At 41.4% G+C, this 21,256-nt stretch overlaps 1 protein-coding gene across 1 annotated transcript; it reads right to left on the minus strand.

The window, feature by feature from the left end:
- Positions 1–10,183: 10,183 nt before the first annotated feature.
- On the minus strand, positions 10,184–21,016 carry LOC306790895 (TBC1 domain family member 20). The gene is made up of 10 exons (XM_079287436.1): positions 20,879–21,016; positions 19,925–19,979; positions 18,810–18,940; positions 18,612–18,692; positions 17,697–17,883; positions 17,449–17,550; positions 14,857–14,998; positions 13,859–14,043; positions 12,649–12,758; positions 10,184–11,737 (listed from the first exon to the last, which is right to left on the minus strand). The coding sequence occupies exons 1-10, from the start codon at positions 20,946–20,948 to the stop codon at positions 11,556–11,558; spliced, it is 1,245 nt and encodes a 414-aa protein (XP_079143562.1). The 5' UTR covers positions 20,949–21,016; the 3' UTR covers positions 10,184–11,555.
- Positions 21,017–21,256: the final 240 nt, after the last annotated feature.

A 21,256-nucleotide genomic window follows, 5' to 3' on the forward strand; every position in this document is an offset into this window, starting at 1 on the left:
CAGGTCCGTGGTGGACTTCTTCTTCAGAGCGTAATACTTTTCCTGCCAGGTTTTCTCATGCTGGAGTTCACCTCCTTTCCTGCCCAGGTGGCATTTCTTCATTTTGACCTCCTCAGAAAGACTGTCCCGAGTGTCCACATCCAGGTATAAGCTATCCATTGAATTTCCTGAAGCAGAGATGATATAATTCGTGATAGCATACACGATAGTATACATGATAGCAGACATGATACCAGACATGACAGCAGACATGACAGCAGACATGACAGCAGACATGACAGCAGACACGATAGCAGACGTGTTAACAGCCATGATAGCAGACATTATATCAGACATGCTATCAGACAAGATAACATGCAGGATAGACATGACAGCAGACATTATATCATACAAGATCGACATGATAGCACACATCATAGCAGACGTGATCGCAGACATGCTACGAGACGTGATCGCAGACATGCTAGCAGTCACGAAAGCAGTCAAGATAGTAACGCTCACAATAACGTTCATGACTGAAGACATGATACGAAAGTGATATACGAAAAAAGACTGGTAACTGTAGTACTGTCGACACTGTGGTGGTCTGACTAATCTGTCAAGTAGTGAAGTTTGGAGTTTGAAAGCAGAGTTATATCAAATCCAGTTGCATTGATGTGATGTCACAGAGTTCTGTATGATGTCAGAGTTCTTTATGATGTCACAGATGGAACCCAGCTTTGATGCATGTACAATAACATTCCATCGCCATGGATACATGAAGGACTACCAACCAGATTCTTTATGTTGTCAGAGTTCTTTATGATGTCACAGATGGAACCCAGATTTGATGCATGTACAATAACATTCCATCCCCATGGATACATGAAGGACTACAAACCAACATGGCGTCCAGTCAAAGACTACACTGTAAAATGTGATTTTACTTGTTTGATCATTTTAGAATATTATTCTGTCATTATGACAAAAGATTATTGAAGTTGTCGTGATAACACGGAATTACTAGTTAGCAACATCTCAATGACAAAACAAATGTTAACCTGAAAATTCACATTTAACTGAATTAGTAGTGTAAATCAACTTGAATAAGGAGGTCATCGTCACGTTTTTGCGACTGTTATCAAAGTGCATTATGGGGAATTGGCGGCCGACGTTGACTTTCCTCCCGTCCTGTAACTTTACCTGTTTCGGACCAGGCTTGGGTGTCATTGTCTGCTCAGACTGTTTTCGAGGTGAGTGAAATCACAAGTGTTTATATATAAGTGACATAATCTCTGTGGCATTTCTTCTTTTGTTTTTGCATGTCATTCTGTTCATTCATTGTGCGTAAACCCGGTATTTCTGCACAGTTGCAGATGAAGATTAGGCTACGCTATTGTTCTGAGCTAACGCCACCAAACTTCAGACAACAGGTTTTGTCACGCTCAGTAAGTTATTCAAGACATGTATACCGTGGCAAATTAGTTAGTTATTGCTCCAGAGGAGTTTGTCCCCATGATCAGGCAGATTATGAGTCCACTCTCCTCTGCTGCCCATTGCAACCTGCGCAATCTTGGGATTTTCTTTGATCGATCCATGTCGTTTGACCCTCATGTTAAGCAGCTGTCCAGGTCATGTTTCTTCCATCTAAGAAATATCAGTAAACTGAGATCTGTAGTATCAACACCTGAATTAGAGATACAAAGTAAGTTATTCAAGACATGTATACCGTGGCAAATAAAAAAGCACGTTATTGCTTCACCCTGCATGGTAAATCCTAAATAGCTAGTAATTTACAGTGGTGTTATTGAGACTCGCATGTGAGCTGCATAAATGAAATGTTCAGATATGCCACCAACAAATTATTAATTGACAACTATGTTTATGTCATATAACATTATCAAATAAGTGAAACATATAATTAACTACAAAATTGTGAGATGTTATAATAGATTGTTGAAACTCAACTCTATTATGGAATTTCATCATTCAGATTTTCTGAATAACATGTTTGGTGGATTGAACGATATAATTTATTTTATTTTAAAACGACCATTTACAAAAGTGTGATCAATCAATGTCATTCGTTTTTTCCCCCAAATTATACTTTTATTTGATAATGTTGCTTTAATCATCAGTCACTGCATCCTCGCTCCTCAGCTGTCATTTCCTTTAACCCCTCTTATCGCACTACTGCAGCAAAATGAATCCTTTCACATAGTTCAGAATATATCTTCAGTGAAGATGTATTCTCCCAAAACACCTCATCGACTGCCATTTTTGTTCATCCTGTACACACAAGGATGCACATGCATGCCGCAATGGTGAGCGACACAGGAAGGGAGCTGTTGTGAGGCTGGTGGGTCCACAGGGTGGCTGCTCCATGTTGTTTCTTTGAGCTGAGCCCCGTGGGTGAAGGCCCGGCTACCGCTGTCGAGCTCCCCTCCTGGGTCTGGCTCCGGGAGGGTGCCCCGGTTTCCCTGGTCCGGGCGAGGTAGCTGAAGTCTGTGGGCTGCTAGTTATAATTTTTGAACCGCTCTTAGTCTGGGCTCTCCCCTGAGGCCCGTTTGCCTTGGGAGACCACCAAGGTCCCCGGACAACATATAGCTCCCAGGATCACTGAGCCACTCAAACTCCTTCACCACGTTAAGGTGGCGATTCGTGTGTGTGTGTGTGTGTGTGGGGGGGAGGGGGGATTGGGGGTCGGTAGAAGAAGGGATAGTGTAGAAGAGTGTGTGTGTGTGTGTGTGTGTGTGTGTGTGTGTGTGTGTGTGTGTGTGTGGGGGTGTGTGTACTAGATCAGGGGTTCTTAACCTGTTTGACCGCACCACACTTTGGGAATCCCTGGGGTAGAAGTGTGTTAGGTGTCAGGTCTTAGGTGTTTTTTAGCAAGGTTGCTGAGTTTGTTTAGCACACTGTTGATCTCATGTTGATAGCCTTCCTTCTGTGTCAGGTCCGTGGTGGACTTCTTCTTCAGAGCGTAATACTTTTCCTGCCAGGTTTTCTCATGCTGGAGTTCACCTCCTTTCCTGCCCAGGTGGCATTTCTTCATTTTGACCTCCTCAGAAAGACTGTCCCGAGTGTCCACATCCAGGTATAATCTATCCATTGAATTTCCTGAAGCAGAGATGATATAATTCGTGATAGCATGCACGATAGCATACATGATCTCAGACATGATACCATACATGCTAGCAGACAAGATAATATGCAGGATAGACACGATAGCAGACGTGTTACCAGCCATGATAGGAGACATTACAGCATACAAGATCGACATGATAGCACACATCATAGCAGACGTATTCGCAGACATGCTACGAGACGTGATCGCAGACATGCTAGCAGTCACGAAAACGGTCAAGATAGCATACATAATAACGTTCATGACTGAAGACATGATACGAAAGTGATATACGAAAAAAGACTGGTAACTGTAGTACTGTCGACACTGTGGTGGTCTGACTAATCTGTCTGTCAAGTAGTGAAGTTTGGAGTTTGAAAGCAGAGCTATATCAAATCCAGTTGTGTTGATGTGATGTCACAGAGTTCTGTATGATGTAACAGATGGAACCCAGCTTTGATGCATGTACAATAACATTCCATCCCCATGGATACATGAAGGACTACAAACCAGACTCTTTATGTTGTCAGAGTTCTTTATGATGTCACAGATGGAAACCAGATTTGATGCATGTACAATAACATTCCATCCCCATGGATACATGAAGGACTACAAACCAACATGGCGTCCAGTCAAAGACTACACTGTAAAATGTGATTTTACTTGTTTGATCATTTTAGAATATTATTCTGTCATTATGACAAAAGATTATTGAAGTTGTCGTGATAACACGGAATTACTAGTTAGCAACATCTCAATGACAAAACAAATGTTAACCTGAAAATTCACATTTAACTGAATTAGTAGTGTAAATCAACTTGAATAAGGAGGTCATCGTCACGTTTTTGCGACTGTTATCAAAGTGCATTATGGGGAATTGGCGGCCGACGTTGACTTTCCTCCCGTCCTGTAACTTTACCTGTTTCGGACCAGGCTTGGGTGTCATTGTCTGCTCAGACTGTTTTCGAGGTGAGTGAAATCACAAGTGTTTATATATAAGTGACATAATCTCTGTGGCATTTCTTCTTTTGTTTTTGCATGTCATTCTGTTCATTCATTGTGCGTAAACCCGGTATTTCTGCACAGTTGCAGATGAAGATTAGGCTACGCTATTGTTCTGAGCTAACGCCACCAAACTTCAGACAACAGGTTTTGTCACGCTCAGTAAGTTATTCAAGACATGTATACCGTGGCAAATTAGTTAGTTATTGCTCCAGAGGAGTTTGTCCCCATGATCAGGCAGATTATGAGTCCACTCTCCTCTGCTGCCCATTGCAACCTGCGCAATCTTGGGATTTTCTTTGATCGATCCATGTCGTTTGACCCTCATGTTAAGCAGCTGTCCAGGTCATGTTTCTTCCATCTAAGAAATATCAGTAAACTGAGATCTGTAGTATCAACACCTGAATTAGAGATACAAAGTAAGTTATTCAAGACATGTATACCGTGGCAAATAAAAAAGCACGTTATTGCTTCACCCTGCATGGTAAATCCTAAATAGCTAGTAATTTACAGTGGTGTTATTGAGACTCGCATGTGAGCTGCATAAATGAAATGTTCAGATATGCCACCAACAAATTATTAATTGACAACTATGTTTATGTCATATAACATTATCAAATAAGTGAAACATATAATTAACTACAAAATTGTGAGATGTTATAATAGATTGTTGAAACTCAACTCTATTATGGAATTTCATCATTCAGATTTTCTGAATAACATGTTTGGTGGATTCAACGATATAATTTCCATGTGACCAAAAATCTGTCAAGCGGGTCTAAACATTTTCGTTGGTTGCAGCAGTACGCCTGACATATGACAGATGCACGATAATTATTGTATTTGAGCAATGATAGTGCCTTTTGTACAATCTGTGATCAATAATGTAAGGTAATTTGACCTTAGGCTGCGCTGTCGAATTTAATTCATTTCCAGATGAATCTGTCTGTGTTTAGGGATATCTTCTCACGAGACCTCTTTTTTTGTAGGCTACAAGTGTGACACGTGTGCACGGCTGCTCAACGCTCATTTGAGTGTCTTATAGTCATGTATTTAAATAGTTTAGCTTTTGGCTAACTGTTTTCATGTAGAATATGAACAGGCTTCTGGTTGACTTGCTGTAAAAAAACAACCCAAAACACACTGATGTTGGTAGATTTGTAGGCGTTTCAATAAATCGTCAAAATACGTGTTGTGCAAAATTACACATTGACGCATATTTGTTCTCATGGTTATGACTCGCTTATGATAATTTCCCACAAAGCGCAAATTTGAAGCCTCTGGTACGATAGTTCAACATTTCCCACCTGGCAACGCTGCATTTAGATCCGTCTGTGTGTGTGTAGGTTGTGTGAAACCGTGCCCTGTAGGCTACTCCTCCTCGAGAAACATCGTAAAACATTTATCGGCACCATTATTACTGTTATCAATTATCTGACAAAAACAGAACGCTTAAAATGAACTACTGCAGTGGCAAAAAAGACAAAGGGAAAAATTGTACATACATTTTGTGCTGGTGCACCGAAATAGAAAAGGTAGGCTCACCGGTGCAACCAATGTAAAAAGTTAGTCTGGAGCCGTGCTGCAGAATCAGTGTCATGAGAGAGAAAGTTGGATCAGTGACATCCCTGCAGATCTCAGCAGACACTTTGGTGAGTACAACATTATCATACAGACCAAACCTACAAAAACAAGACATGTTGTAACAAACTGCAAAGGACAAATACTTTTGGAGAAAATGATGCCAACACGATCAGTTTGTCACTGCTCAGTTCTCACTTCATGCTACGTAAAAAGAGCTGTGTGTTATTTCACCCTGTGCATCCTTTTTTTGTACCCATCAGTCAGTGTCTAAATCTGGAAGTATTGGGTGCATACATCTATTCCCACCAGTGTTCAAGGCAACATGGGCGGTTGCTCCATTTGAAATATTCACACACAATGTCAGAGCATGTACGGCCACACGTAGTCGTAGTCACTGCCGGATGTTCACGCACACATCTACTGCACAAGGTTGCTGTAAAGCTGTATCGTCACATCAGCATGCAGGGACATGCTGCACGCGTGTTGCCTGTAAAGCACTTTGGGACATGTTCTCTGATCCATGACAGAGTGAAGGACTGAGTGGGAGGGAGGACTAGTGCAGGAGAAAAAGGGCTGCAGACAAAGAGTTTGTGTGTGGTATGCATGTGTGATGTCTGACTGAGCCGCCGCGTGGGCAAATCCAGTCTCAAAAGCCGTTGTGATTGATGCAGCTTCACTGTAAATGAAATGTGATGTGGTTAAAATGTTAAAGTGTATCAGTGTACTGCCACTCTTTGATGTGTTGAGCTGAGAGATGAAGGCACAACGCTCTTTCAGGGCCAAAAAGGAGCATTTATCATGAATAAAAGGCAACCTCTGTAAGATCTTTGATTTGTCAAAATACTTAAAGCTTCTATAATCAATATTTTTTTACATTAAAAAAACGGATCAACCTGGCTCTGCAGTACATACTGTGTTAGCGTCTTTTGTCTCATTGTTTTGGTTTTACAGCCTGAAATCGTACTGATTTGTTTCACTTTCACTGCACTCATCAGTGTAGTGCAGGCAGCATCAGGCAGCTGTTTTCAGCAAAAATCTTTAAAACCACTGTACACAGCAGCAGACGGACAAAGTTAACAACTAGTGGAACATTTAGCAGCTACATAGCCAGATAGATTTCCAAATAAGTTGGTGGAAAGTGAAAAAAAGAGTTATAATTACAAGTTGGGTGCTATTTACAAGTTAGAAACTGGTAATGACGATGACTTATGGAAGTAGTATTAGCATATCTTCTCACAGATATGAGTTCCCAGGAAGCTCACTTTCCTGTCTGTTTCTTGAGAAGCAAAATGGAAATCATGAAACGTATCAGTTCATCGGGGTCTGGCTTTAGTGCACACTGTGACCAAATGTCAAATGTCACTTTTCTAAAGATAATTAACACCGACTTTCCTACATTTTTGAAACATTACCATGTAGCCAATTAATTAACGGTTTGGCACAGTTCCAGGGCCGCAACCCACGGGGACAAGATCAACTCGATCAATTAAAAACAAGCACAAAACAGGCAACATGGAGCTTATTTTGTTTGTAAAACTGAGTCCAATGAATGAATTAAAGTAAAGGTCAGCGGTGAAAGTCGAGGTGCTGCTTCTGCTGTTATTGGTGGCACTTGGTCGTGTGTGTCATCAGGGGGGAAAAAAACCATGAGACAGACCCCTGGAGCGTCCGTCCGTCGCGCACACACACACACACACACACACTTTCAGGGGCCATGATTCCTCCAGACAGCTCTGTGCATAAATTCAAACCATCACTCTCCACATCTGCTCTCAACTCTGATCTGACCCACACTCACTTCCACTCCAGCTCATTAGAAATCCTCACGGGACTGCGCTTAAATACGCCTTCTTGAGGACCTCGGCTACCTCTCGGTTGCCTCAAACATGTCCACCAGATGTCTTTTTCTACAGTATAAATGTTTGGCTCATTTCATCCCTCTTTAACCCTCACCTCTCTGCTTCACCATGTCTGATGCTGCTTTCTATCTCTGGTCGTCTCCCTGGAGGTCAGACGGACAGATGCGCAGCCTTGTCCTCCCCAAACACACACACACACACACAAAAACACACACACAAAAACACATATTATTATTATTATATATTATTATTATTATTATTATATATAATATATTATTATATTATTATTATTATATATATATTATTATATATATATAATATATAATAATTATATTATACTATAATAATAATATAATATATTAATATAATGTTCAAGGTGATGTGTTAAAAAAAAAAGAATTTTCTCTGACCAACTATCAAAAACTCAAAGATATTTAGTTTAAAATCATCAAAAGCAAAAAAAAAAACTTCGACCAGAGAATGAATGGCATAAATAATCAAAATACCTGTCAATTCATTTTCTGTCAATCGACTAATTGTTTCAGCACTAAAATACACAACTGTGTGTACACATGTGTGGTGATGTACTATCATCCAAAAACTGAGCGTCCGCATACCAAACGCATATTTTTTGTTGCAAATCCTTTGGTTCAAAAGTCCAGAATAAACTTTCACACTGTAAACCAGAAGTGTTTTCTTTGTCGTTTATTCATTGTTTTTACCTCATAGACAAAACCATCTTTGTCAAAGAAGTGTCTCAGAACAGCTGCAGTACAAGTACACGGTGCAAAGAACCGGATATGTGTACCAAGTGTTTGGTACGCATAATACAAGAAAAGTGCATTAAAATGCCCACAAAAAATGATACATACACAAGTTATTATGGGCTTATTATCTGTAAAAGCATTTGGTTCAATCAAGTCTTCTGGGAGATTTTCAGACCTGAGGACAGAGAGGCCATGAGCGGCTCGACACAAGCTCACTGGGAGTTCAACTTCAGACTCTTCATCACACCACAGTGAGTTCATCATTTGGCATGAAACTCAAGTTATTTTGATTTACAGAAAGTGTGTTTTTGGTTCACATCAAACCCAATGACAAGCTGTCAAATTACATCCACTGCATCCAGCTGTTGAAATAACTCCCATTCCTCCATTTCCTATTTGATGTTATTTGCCACAACTTCTTTGTAGATGTGGGCTGATATCAAGTAAGACAAAAAGATTAAAAAATGCAACTAAAAAGTACTGATTTAATGTGAACTACTATCAACAGAGCTAATAAAAGTAAATCATTGCACTACAGTCAAATAAAATGATGCATCTTCTATTTCTACTGTTTACTTCTTTTACAAGACTTCCTTTGGTGTTGGACAGCATCCATCGTCTTTCTTTAAGACTTTGGTTGGTTTCATTCAAAACAAACATGCTTCAATCGTTTTTCATCTCAGGCCTCTGCCAGACTGAGACCGGTGTTGGTGTTTGAGTGTGAATGTGAGAAGAAGAAGAAAAAAAAAAAAAAAAAAACCCCGACAAGGAGAAAGTGTCTTTAGCGCGCCAAGAGCCAGAGGCAGGAATTAAATCCTCATTATGATCTGGCAAAGCCACCCCTCTCTCCCTGTGTGTGTGCGTGTGTGTGCGTGCGTGTGCGTGTGCGTGTGTGTGTGCGCGTATACAAGGCACTGATAATTCAACTGCACAGTAGCATCTTGACGCATGTCTGAAGATCACAGACCCTGGTCAAAGGGGTTTCCCTGCATATTTATGTCAAACAAGAGTAAGCAAAGAATACATGCAAACAAATGCTATTTTTAAATGAATTAAAGAATTTTCTTTGTCAATCACGTGTTTCCAAGCATCACAGATAACAATTTACATGCATTCACTTTAAAAGTACAGCCAGTAAGAATATTAACTGCAGAATGAGCAGTTTGTGTAATGAGAGTGCCGACCATGCACCATAAGATTGTAAATGTTCCTCTTGCAATGTCACTTGTTTATTATCTTAACCTAAGAAGTGAGCTGGCACATGAGCCAAACATTTAAAGGAATAGTCTGATCATTTGGGAAATATGCTTATTTGCTGAGAAGATTCATACGTGCAACCAAACTGTGACTGGTATCCATCTTCTCCTCCAACACTTGGCAAGACAGCAACTAAGCATCTTTCTTTAACTTCTAGTCTGATTCATGATGACTGACCTGATACAGTATTTCATGTGTAAAATAACTGGATCCCCTTTAAAATATACAAACCCTCAGACTGGTGATTACGAACCAAAATAACCATAATTGTCTAACCAATACATGAATAGCCAATCAGATTGTTGCTCTTAAAATAAATTAGACTGCCGACAATATATAAATGTATATATGTATATATAAGGGAAAAAAATAAAAATTAACTGACCTGTGACTTAATCACATTTACACTCAAGCACACACACACTTCCTGGCGGCTCTATATCATGACGGAGAGAAGAGGAGGGTTCAGACTCAGGTGAATTTGTGTGAACAGATGCAACATGCTAGTAAAAAGCTGATAAATATTTCAAAACATAAGTCGACACACAGAGCATGCATTGCTCTTTGGAGAACCCCCCCCCCCCCCCGTGCCCTGTACATATGTGTCCCAGTTGAAAACCACCTGTTTTATTAATATTCACTATCCAGGTGCTAAAACTCAGTGACATCTACATGGTGTGTGAAATAAAAACACTATTTCTTCTGTCACATGTGTTAAAATAATCACTGTAGCTGTAACATGCTGAAAATATGATGTAGAAGAAGAACTGAGTCCATGTCATGTAGTTCTGTTGATGGCTGTTCAGAGTGGATGTTAGCGCAACCCTGCTCAATATTTTAAGAATGTAAAAGTACTGGTGTATTCTGCACATCCATTCAGGCCACAACATCTAGAAAACTGCCACAGAAAATATTGAAAAATCATATATATTAAAAGAAATATGTATTTCAGTGCCTCCTGCATCTGATGCCTCAATGCATCTGCATTAGCCCCACTGTGTGCATTGAGTGCAGAGTGCTAACTGTGTGTAATGTTCACATTCTGGCCAGCAGAAAGCTCTACTGTTAATGTAACTCACTGACACCTGCAGTAAAGCAATTAATACAAGTGGCTTAAAGGCAAAATCTCTCCCACCATCTTTCCCATTTCTCTCCCGCTCTCCTTCTTCACTCATAACTGGATGCTTTCAGCAGAAAACACCGCTCTTTAATCATTTGTAGTCATGCATCATCGCGCTGGCTACGGGCACTTTTTCGATACGGCTGCAGATCCAACAAGCTCACTGAAACACCATCAACAGAAATACAGCGAGACGAGCACGACGAGAAAGAGACTTATCAGCTCAATAATCAGCCAACAGCAAACGCACAGAGACGCGTGTAAAATGTTACACCGATGGTGCCGAAAAAGCGAGATGTGTCAGTGTCTCGCATGCATGGATGGATAATGAGACAATGGGCCCCTGGGCGAAAACGTGTTAAAGCCCGCCACACCTCCTACGTAAGAGGAGATGCCCCGGACTGAGGGACACAAAGCGACTGCAAACCACTCGTTCACGTCTCTCTTTGGTCATCTTCAATGTCTGTAGTTGTTTTTGGTCTCTTTGTGGTGGTTTGATTGTCTTTTCAAAGGGAAATGTTGGCAGTGACTCCACACTGAGGCTCTGGCCCAGGGGCCCAAGAGGTCAGAGGCTCGTTCAGTTACCCGTCCATGCTTACATGTGGGAATGAGTTTTGGGATACATCCCGAGGCTGGCTAGTGGCAAACATATGTTCATAATGGTTGTGTAGCAACAACCTGTTTGGCACCAACATAACTGACCTATTCCTGCTTTTCCCCAAGGTTTCCTCTCAGCAGGAGAGAGGAGCTTCAAGTCTTCGCCGTCTTTGTTCGTCTATGTAAGTTGTAATATTGTTTAAGAGCAGATGTGTGTCTGCTGTGTTAGCGTGTGTGTCTAACAGTCTAAATCCCCCACCGCCACGTCAGAACAGTTGTAGTAACGCCTCGGGGCCCCAGTCCAAAGCTGTCTGAGCCACGGCGAACACGGCGGCCCCGAGCGTCGCGGACAGCCCCCACACTGCCATCTTCACCATGCGGTTCCCCGTCCCCCACAGCTGGCCTCGGTCCCGGGGCAAAGCCGCTTCCTGGCCCGAGGGTCGAGAGGCTACGAGCACAGAACAAGGAGGAGGGGTCAGACAGTGAGGAGGAGTCATAACACTGGAAGCTGAACCAAAAGCAGGATCAAGCTGCATCATGTTACTGGGATTGAAAAGAAAAGGAATGTCAAAACACAAGGAGTAGAGACAAGGAGGGGGCAAAAGTATTAAACAACCAATTCTGCTCCATGCCTTTAGCTCAGCAGCACTCTCACTTTAATTAACTAGAGGCCCAAATAGTTATGAACTCCACCCTCATCAGCCAACAGTCATCTCGTTTAACATGTAGACAGCAGGTTGTCTCGTACGGACTCCCATTCATTGTCTGCCACAGTGAAGTTAGGAGGTGCTCTTTCTGTGCGTTATGCACTTCATCTTGGATGCTGCTAATTGAATTGTGATGACACTGCAGGGAATAATGTGCATCAATTTCAATATTACGTTGTTTGCCCTGAGGGGAATGTTAAAGCACATTTTTGATTGCGTGTACATCACAGACAATATGTCAGAGGCCACTGATCACATTCTCACAGAAACCAACGCTTTGCTCTGTTCTGCCATATCTAAATGTGCACTTGATTGGTCTGATGGGGGTGCTACATCATTTGTTTACTTGTTATTGATTGGCTCAAAGGGGGGGGGGGGGCAGCATTTGTGGGAGATGACATATTTATTGCCTTGTTCTGAAGAGTTGTGTTCAAGGCAAGAAAAAAAACTGTGGCTCCATCAAACAATTTTTGATATTCACGTTGAAATGTTTGTTCTGACGATCTCAAAGTCAATATAATCCCCCCCCCCCCCCCCCCCCCCCCGACTTCAAAGAGCATCGAACAAAATTTCACTTTTACTTCACTGTACTGTCTGTATGTGTGCAATCCTTCTTCAGAGTCAGTAATAAGATCACAGTTACTATCTTTACCGTGTCTGGAGTGGGTGGAGCCCTGGGCCTTGGTGAGGCCTTGGAGAACAGAGTCAGGCCTCTGGTGGAGGGTGGAGAACTGAAACGCCTGGAAGGTGCTGATGGACAGACTGGAGACAGAAAACGGAGGAAGAGAAGGATGGGAAGAGGGCAGGGAGAGTAAGTCGGTGATGGAGAGCAGAGTCAGATCTAAGGTGAAGCATGGACAGCTGGAATGACATGATGGACATGACATGAGGGATCAACTGATGGATAAAGATAGGTGAAGGGAATTTTAGAGAGTGCTCAGTAGCTTTGGAATATAGGAAGCCATGGGAGTAATGCATTATGAGACATCTTTTAGTCAAGGCCTTGTGTCAGTGATGTCACTTCCTCTCCTGAACAATGACTGTTAGTAACACCGAAGGACCAAGAGAGGGAGACTATGGATACACTGGGAGAAGGCGTAGTTGTGTTTCCTCTCTATGGCAGCAGCACTGGATGTGTTTTTAGTGCATCCCCTCTTGGTTACTGAGGGAACTTACATCACACTCAAATGCACAACCTCAAAATACTTCTATAAAACATTCAACTTTTACATTAGCGTCGGCTGCAATTATTGACAGAACACTTATCGACAACAATTTTGACAATCGACTGATCATCAAGCCATTTCTTGCCAAATATTTACCGTTTCCAGCTTTTTTTGTTGTTGTTCTAATCAAGTCATTTGAAGAGAATATATCTCTTTAGATATATTTATACGTTTCTTTTTATAACTTTGTGATGTTTTGTAGACTCATCGTTTGATTCATGAATCAGTATGTGATTTACTGAAGCGAATCATTAGCCGAATGGTTACAGAATGGTTACAGTGCAACGCCATCTAAACACAACGTGCCCGGTTAGATTCCAGACCTTTGTTGCATGCCATACGTCCCTCTCGCTCCCCATTTCCAGTCTGCCTCTACACTTACAGTCCAATAAAGGCATAATAAATATATTGGTAAAAAATAGTGATTTTCTGATTAAGTTATGATGAAAATAACCATTATTTGCAGCCCTTGATACACAACAGTACGAGTATGTTTTGCTCACTTGCTTTGGCAGAATGTAACACGTGCATTGTATTTAATTAGAACTGAAGTATGACCCAGCATGATGCCTCATTTAGCGAATGTGAATGCATAGTAGTAACATCATGACAATGTTTTAATGCTTGTCCCCTCACCTCTTGCGAGGCTGCAGCGCTGCCCGCTTGGCCAGTAGAGATGGAGGGTGCTGGTCCAACAGGTCCTGGGCCCGGCCGATCAAAAGTTCGTATGGGAGGTCCTGGGGTATGCGTGAGAGGAGGTGGTGCACCATGGCCATGTCACACTCCGTCTTCTTCACCTCCTTCTCTCTGTGCAGCACAATCTGAGGAGGAGCGGAGGGGTTAGAACACACTAAAGCTGTGATAAAGATTCTACACACGGTACACTGGGAAGCTTCAGTGATACTAGTGAGGCAGAATGAGCGCTCAGCAGTGAAATAGGCAGATGAAGGGTTAACCCCCCCATGCTGCGCACTGTTCTCAGCCTTGGAGGAAACATGAACTACATTCTGCTTTGTTGTTTCACACACTTCAAAACAGAACTCTCCCTCTGCCCAGCCCCTACACACACACACACACACAATTACAAACACGCAAAATGTGCACAAATGTACACACTAATCAACAACCACAAAACCCTTCTGTTTGAAAAGACCTATTCACACTCAATTAAAACACCTAAAAACAGGATGCATTCACACACACAAATATAATTTCCACAAATAATGTTTTTTGCACCCAGAGGAACAAGGGGGGAACAAAGTCACAAGTATAAAAATGCTTTTCCTTTGTAATCTCTTTCTCCTTCTCAGTCAAACATCAGTCGGCTCTCCTTGTCATTCTGTTTCCTGACGCAGTCCTCGTCCTTCTCCCTCTCTTTCCTCTTTTATCTCTGCCGCTATAGCTCCTCCTTCACTCTCTCTCTCATCTGTTCATTAGGAGGTATCTAATTAACTAGTCTGGTGACTTCACAGTAATCTGCCTCACTGTATGCATGAGTGTGAGTGTGTGTGTGTGTGTGTGTGTGTGTGTGTGTGTGTTTGGCAGCATGTATTCACATGTGAGCGTCCTGGATTACTGACAAAACAAAGTCGCTGCCTCGTGTTCATTTCCTGTTGGCTTCTACGCCTGCTCACCGTAGCGGCGAGGTAGATGGGCATCAGCGGGTGCGATGCCAGGAAGAAGTCGTAGAGCCTCATGGTGTGTTTGAAGTCTGACAGCACGTGGCCGTACCACGTGATGAGCCAGGACAGAGCGAAGATGGTTCCCACCTCCGCTCTGTCAGAAACAGCAAACATATAAAGGGACATAAACATAAACAGAGGAACACACAGAACGGGCTTTACATCTTAACTGAGATTAATAATCTCCTTCACAAGAGTGTCTTGGCCAATATGCAACAGTGAGTTAGAGACTAACGGAACAGAAAACACAAAATATGCTACAAGAGCAGAATTAAATGAAAATGCAGTTATGAAATAAAAAAGGGTTCCCCCGCATCTTCTAGGCAGCTAGTGATTTCATCACATCCCAATCCATCACAGTGCAAATCCCTCCGAGTAGACTTTCATACTGTAATATAAATGAATGGAAACCAATGGCTGCATGGAAGGCAGGAAATTACTTTGAAAACTGATGGTACGCCTGGTGGTGTGCAGTGCTGTACAGTGTAAGCAACTCTTAGTCTGTCGGGTAAAATGTAAAGAGAAAATGCACTGGTATGATCCGGCCAACCGTAGCCAACACAAATATATATTTCGACAGGTTCTCACGAGAGAAAGAATAGAAAAATAATGGTCTAAGCAGAGAGGTTGAGACACCCGGACTATTAATCCCTAGTGTGGTTCAAACCCCACATACGCTGAATTCAATGGTTCCCAAAATGCATCTTGATGGTGGATATTTTTTGTTAAACCCTCCCTGAGTAACGCCTTCATTTTTGAAACATGTCTTTAATAATCTAAACCTGAGATAACCCGAATGACATCACAGGGGTTATTTACTCAGACACGAGGAGCGCTTTCCTGAACTTCAGTAGCATTACTTCATCCAAGAGTCATGATTGATTTGTTTGAAAGACTTTCTCATGACCACAGCAATGTCTTTAGATGTGTCCTGAATTCTGAAGAAAAACACATTTGATTTATCGTCACATGCCGTTTATAACCCTCCTGTGCTCTTCCCCTGTCTTTCTTTGTCGTGTGCAGACATAAATAGACAGTTATTTTTAACAGAGTCTCAAGTAAATTGGATACTCTTAGAGGTTGTTGATAAATATTAGATAGGAACATTCAGGGAGGAAGAAGAAGAATAAGTACAAGGGGAAGGCAGTGACACGCGAACGGGAGTGGGTGGAGTGATGGACAGGGGGCGGGGTAAAGAGAGGGAGCAAAGGGCAGGGAGCATGAGTGACGAGAGGAACATGAAAGAGATCAAATGAAGTGGGCGGGAGAAGAGGGAAAGAAGAAAGGCGGAAAAGATACGAAGGCAGGTAAGGGGAAGTGGAAGTGCATTCCAAACTTTGAAGTCAGGTGTTGTTTATCCTACTGTTTTTATCTGCCGGGGAAATGTCTTGTTTTTTTAGCTTTTTCTATTGTATTTGAGGAGAGACGGGTAATTTGCAAATATGGAAGTTGCCAGCACAGCATCAATTATGAACGGGCAACAAGACGGCGAAGGCACCCCACACACACACACACACACACACTTTATTGACTCAGAACATCACAAATCCTAGTCCTCACTACACGCCCCATACTCTCTTACAGTAACTGGTTATGTTGTAAAATGCTTTCTTGTTGTTGCTTCAATTAACTGCAAAAAGATAATGAATCATTTTTGGATGATTACATTTCACAAATAAAGGTAAATGTGGTGCACACCTTGGTGGGACAGAGGAGCCTCTGAAACAGCTGTTGGAGCATCTGACACAGGAACTCCCCAATGAGACCACCACTGATGCATTTTCAGTTGAGCTCCAATTCACAAACAAAACACTCAAATATTTGTCTCTCTGTGAAGCTCACCGGTGAAAATCAACACTTTAGTGCCCTCTAGTGGATTTGACTTACATTACTTCAAAAGCGACTTAAAATAATACTTTGAAATCAGTTATATTTGTAATTTGTAACAAAATCATTGATTAAAAAAAAAGTAATGTAATCTGGATACTTTTGATTGCTTACTAAATCAAACATTGACTGAAAATGGACGCAGCCACAAAAATCAGTTTGATCTCAAAACATTTTAAACGCAAATAAAATGCATTTTGCATATTCAGCTATTACAGCTTGTCAAATCCAATTACCTTCATGAAAAAACTGTCCTGGCACAAACTACAGGTACTGTGTGTATTCTCCAACATGCGGGATGCTGCTTTGTGTGTATTTTTGTTGCTGGTGTTTTTTTTAATCTACGGCCACATGGAGGATTTTGCTCTTGTAACGCAAGAGAAGCACTTACTCAAAATGCTCATCTTTCATTTCCAATGGAAATAAAGTTAAAATAAAACTCCATTACCCATAACTCACCATTAAAACAAGAACAAATATTAGTTAAATCACCAATAACCAACCTGGCAGCCTGAGAGGAGTAACTTACTTTAACATACAACATATTCGTTATTTAGAAATGTTCAAATCAAATTACCTTTACAAAAAGGTGCTTAAGCATAAACACAATCAAAAAAAGTAATCAAGTAATTCTTGACAATGTTCGCTAACGTTTACCTGATCATGAAGTCATGTAGTTCCGTATCAACTTGTTCCAATATCGGCATCAAGTAGTTTAGAATGTGTTTGGTGCTGTCCATGGTAGGATCCATGAAATCCCTAAAGACAGAGAAAACAGTCAGTAAGTTATCACTGCGAAACTATTTGAAATAAAGTTACTAAATTGGACCCAGTAAAAAAATTAAAAAGTTGTATGTTTAACTTGACTGATAAATTTATTAGAAAAATAAAAAATAAAGTAGAACCTGAGATGGTGATTGGACAGAGTGTCCAGCATGGCGATGGCCATCCGCTCCCCGACTACCAGCAGCAGAGTGACGGCCACGTCGTGGTAGCCTTGGTAGTAATGGAGCTGAGGGGTGCGTTTCAAAACCTCCAGTATGATGTCAATCAGCTGCTGCTGAAGCACGGCCCTCTCTGAGGCTGGCATACCTGAGGAAGAGCCAGGGATCACAAATAAATTAAATCTTAATGGACACAAATAAAACCTGGAAAATGCTTGTGATTGTCGCCGTTATAAATAAGTTGACACACGTTATCAGACTCCGGTCCGGGTGCTTATAACCAGGCTTTTACACAAAACCAAACACTGCCCAGGTGTGGTATGAAAACATGATTTCTTTGCACAACATGTGCATAAAACATCAAGTTTATCCTCCCAAAAGAACACCAGTCTTACTTTTCTTGCACATTTTACTGGAAAAATGACATCAAATCCAGCATATGTGGAGCATCTTACTGTAGTACACAGACAGAGATCAACAAAACTAACGCTCTAATCCAGCTTTCCCTCAGTCCCTGCTGCCTTTTTCAGTTAATTTCTCCGAAATATGTTGACTTCTTCTTGGCAGAAAAGATTATTAAGTCAAAACCACAATTAACTGAGATTGAACTGACAGCTTCTCAGTTAGAGAAGACACTTTTCTCTGTTGCTTTCCCAACGTTGTGGCTTTGGCTGACAACGCAGGCGTCTTGTGACATAAGGATCTGACCCCGTTGCAGATTTTACTCAGTTCATTTAATCCGTAAACCTTTCCAGATATCTGCATGGCGCTGTAAGTACATGAGTACAGGTAGATAAATGGCACTGTGAGCAATGCTGCTATCTTTAGAGATAACTAACACACACACACACACACACACACAGACAGAACACAGACCTTTAGGGAACCGCTTCATGGACCTCCTGACATCCAGGACTACTTGGTTGTAGTCCTTGTGGTTCTCCCTCACATCTTGACCTACACCATACGAAATGTAATTATTATCGTTGTCAGCATTAGTACGAGTAACAGTATTTTGCAGTATTGTGAAGCATGCATCAACCCAGTAAATATTAGCATCAATCAACCACTAACCAGGCTTATGTGGTAGATCGTACACGTTGATGTTCAGTAGTTTGGGCCAGACTTTCCTCCTTAGTTCATCAGTGAGCAGTCCTCCGTTACTGGCTGCTGCTCTCCTCAGGGACTCAATGTCCACTGGATCACTGCAAGAACAAAAGGCGGAATAGGATGTGGGTCAGCGTGATGCACTGATTTAGAGTCAGCTCACACAGAAAAATCTCCCCGGTAACATAGTAACATGTTAAATAATATCAACTTTACAAACAAACTTCAGGAATAAAATGTAATTTACTTTATTGTAGTGCATTAGTAATATTTATATATATGACAGAATTTAGATGACATGATGTGTGTCCACATATCTAAAAAGTGTGTCCAAATTTGTTCTTGTGCAATTACAACGTGATTTCACAAAAATATCAGCCGGCTCAATCCAGCATGAGCTTTCCTCGGCCATTTCCCCATCGAGTCCCACATGCCTCCCGACACTAATGTCTTCATGGTTCTCGTCACACTATTCCACTGGGCACGTGCGAGTAATCTTCATGTGTGAAATTAGCTTAGCAGCGAGCGACGAAGGTCATCGTCTACGGATAAATGCATACCATCTAATCATGGAACAGCGAGCGGCGGAGGGAGGGGCAATCCCACTTTGGAAAACACATCCTGAGGCCCTTTGCTCTTGTGCTAATGGAGCATTTTGTACAATGAAACTCTCACGACTTTCTAGAAATACGGGCACGTCAAGGCCCATCTTAAAGGAACGCTATCGTTGAGTGAAAACCTCATATCTACTGGGCAAACCTCAACACTCAGTGTCTTGAGTTCCTTCACTGGTCTGGAGTTTAAAAGACAAATTACGTTATATTTCATTACTAGAACGCAATTGGTAAATGTTATGTATTTGTACATTCTTTATCAAAAAAATCAAAGGGTTTCATTAGTAACAAGATTGCAAATTGGATGAGGAATACTTAGAAACCATAACAGCATCCGAGAGGGTGTTCTGACAGAAAATGTGATAAATAAGAATGAATTCATATGTATAGTACTGGATACCAGAACCACAGAAAGAGAAAGCATCCTGAACAAGCAAACTGTAGCACTGATAATTATCATATATTTACCTGATCAAAGCCTGATGGATCTCAGCCAACTTCTGTTTCCTCCCACAATCTGCTTCTGTCAAAGAAAGACAGCGGTGAGGATGAAGAGAGCAAAAGAGAAGGATGGAGACACATACAGAGGAAAATAAAGGGAAAGGATGAGGGATAGAAAGATGTGGAGAGAAAGATAAAAAGGAAAAGAAAGACATCGAGGGATGCATGAAACACATATATACAAAAACAGTTTGTAGGGTTAGGAAATAATCAACACACAGTTAATAAATGTGTTGAGACACATTAACAGTAAAACGGACCTGTTTTAATTCAAGCATGACTTTTTTTGCCATCTTTGTAGCACTTGCTTTTTTGAAGACAGACAATAATTGAGGCGTTTCCTACCTCTTCATGCAAACACTGCCATTATAACGCCTGATCACAATGAGTCACACATAGGACCATCGTTGTGAAAGTGCTGTGCAAAATAAACTATAAGTCTTTGGATGACTTGAAGGGCAAAACCAAAACATAGTGTTGAGTGATAACATAACAGATGGCAGGATTTGTGTGTGTTTGTTTATTTAGTTTTTGTTACAGTGAACAATGACGTAATCATGTTCATCTGCAACTATCCAAGTTGTCCAAGTTGGCTGACTGGCTGCCACGCAGGCAGATAAGTGGCCGCGCTAATGTTTACTTTGACCAGACTGTAACAACAGGGTTAGGACAACAAAGCACAACTCGTGATTCGTGGGCTGTAGTTTGTGTCAGCTGGCTGCAGTAATAGTATGAACTTCACTGGCATTTCAGGCCATGTTTCTGTCTGTCGGCACGTAGAGTATATAACTAACGTTAAATAGGCAAGGCTCGTTTTAATTAGAACTAGCTTTGTGTGACTAGTCAGTGCTTATGTCTATTGTTATTAAACACCAACAGGTACCTAACGTTAGCTAGTTAGCTGTGTGTTGGCTGGCTTACCTCTTGTGACAGATCCATTCCCATTCACCCCAACTCCTGCGTTTTGTTTCTTCCTCTTGAGCCTTTTCATCCCTTTAAAAGCGGATTACCCAAAGACGAAGTCTGTATTGTGCCATAGGCAAATTAACAAAATAAAAATACGTCTCTAAACAGGTAAAAAGAGGGACGATATTTGGCTGAACGTGAAAGCTGTCCATAAAAAGACTCAACCGAACGAGATCATTCCGCTGCGCTCTGATTGGGCAGAAATGACATGTGACGCAGCGCATGAATGCCATTGGCTCCCCTTCGACCCGCACCACGAGGTGACTTGACTGTAGTTTTGTAGTCCTGATATTTGAGCAATAGTGGGCTGTGGTTGCCATCGCTCGATTGAAA

Source organism: Melanostigma gelatinosum (assembly GCF_949748355.1).
Source record: "Melanostigma gelatinosum genome assembly, chromosome: 17".
In the NCBI taxonomy this organism is placed as follows: domain Eukaryota; kingdom Metazoa; phylum Chordata; class Actinopteri; order Perciformes; family Zoarcidae; genus Melanostigma; species Melanostigma gelatinosum.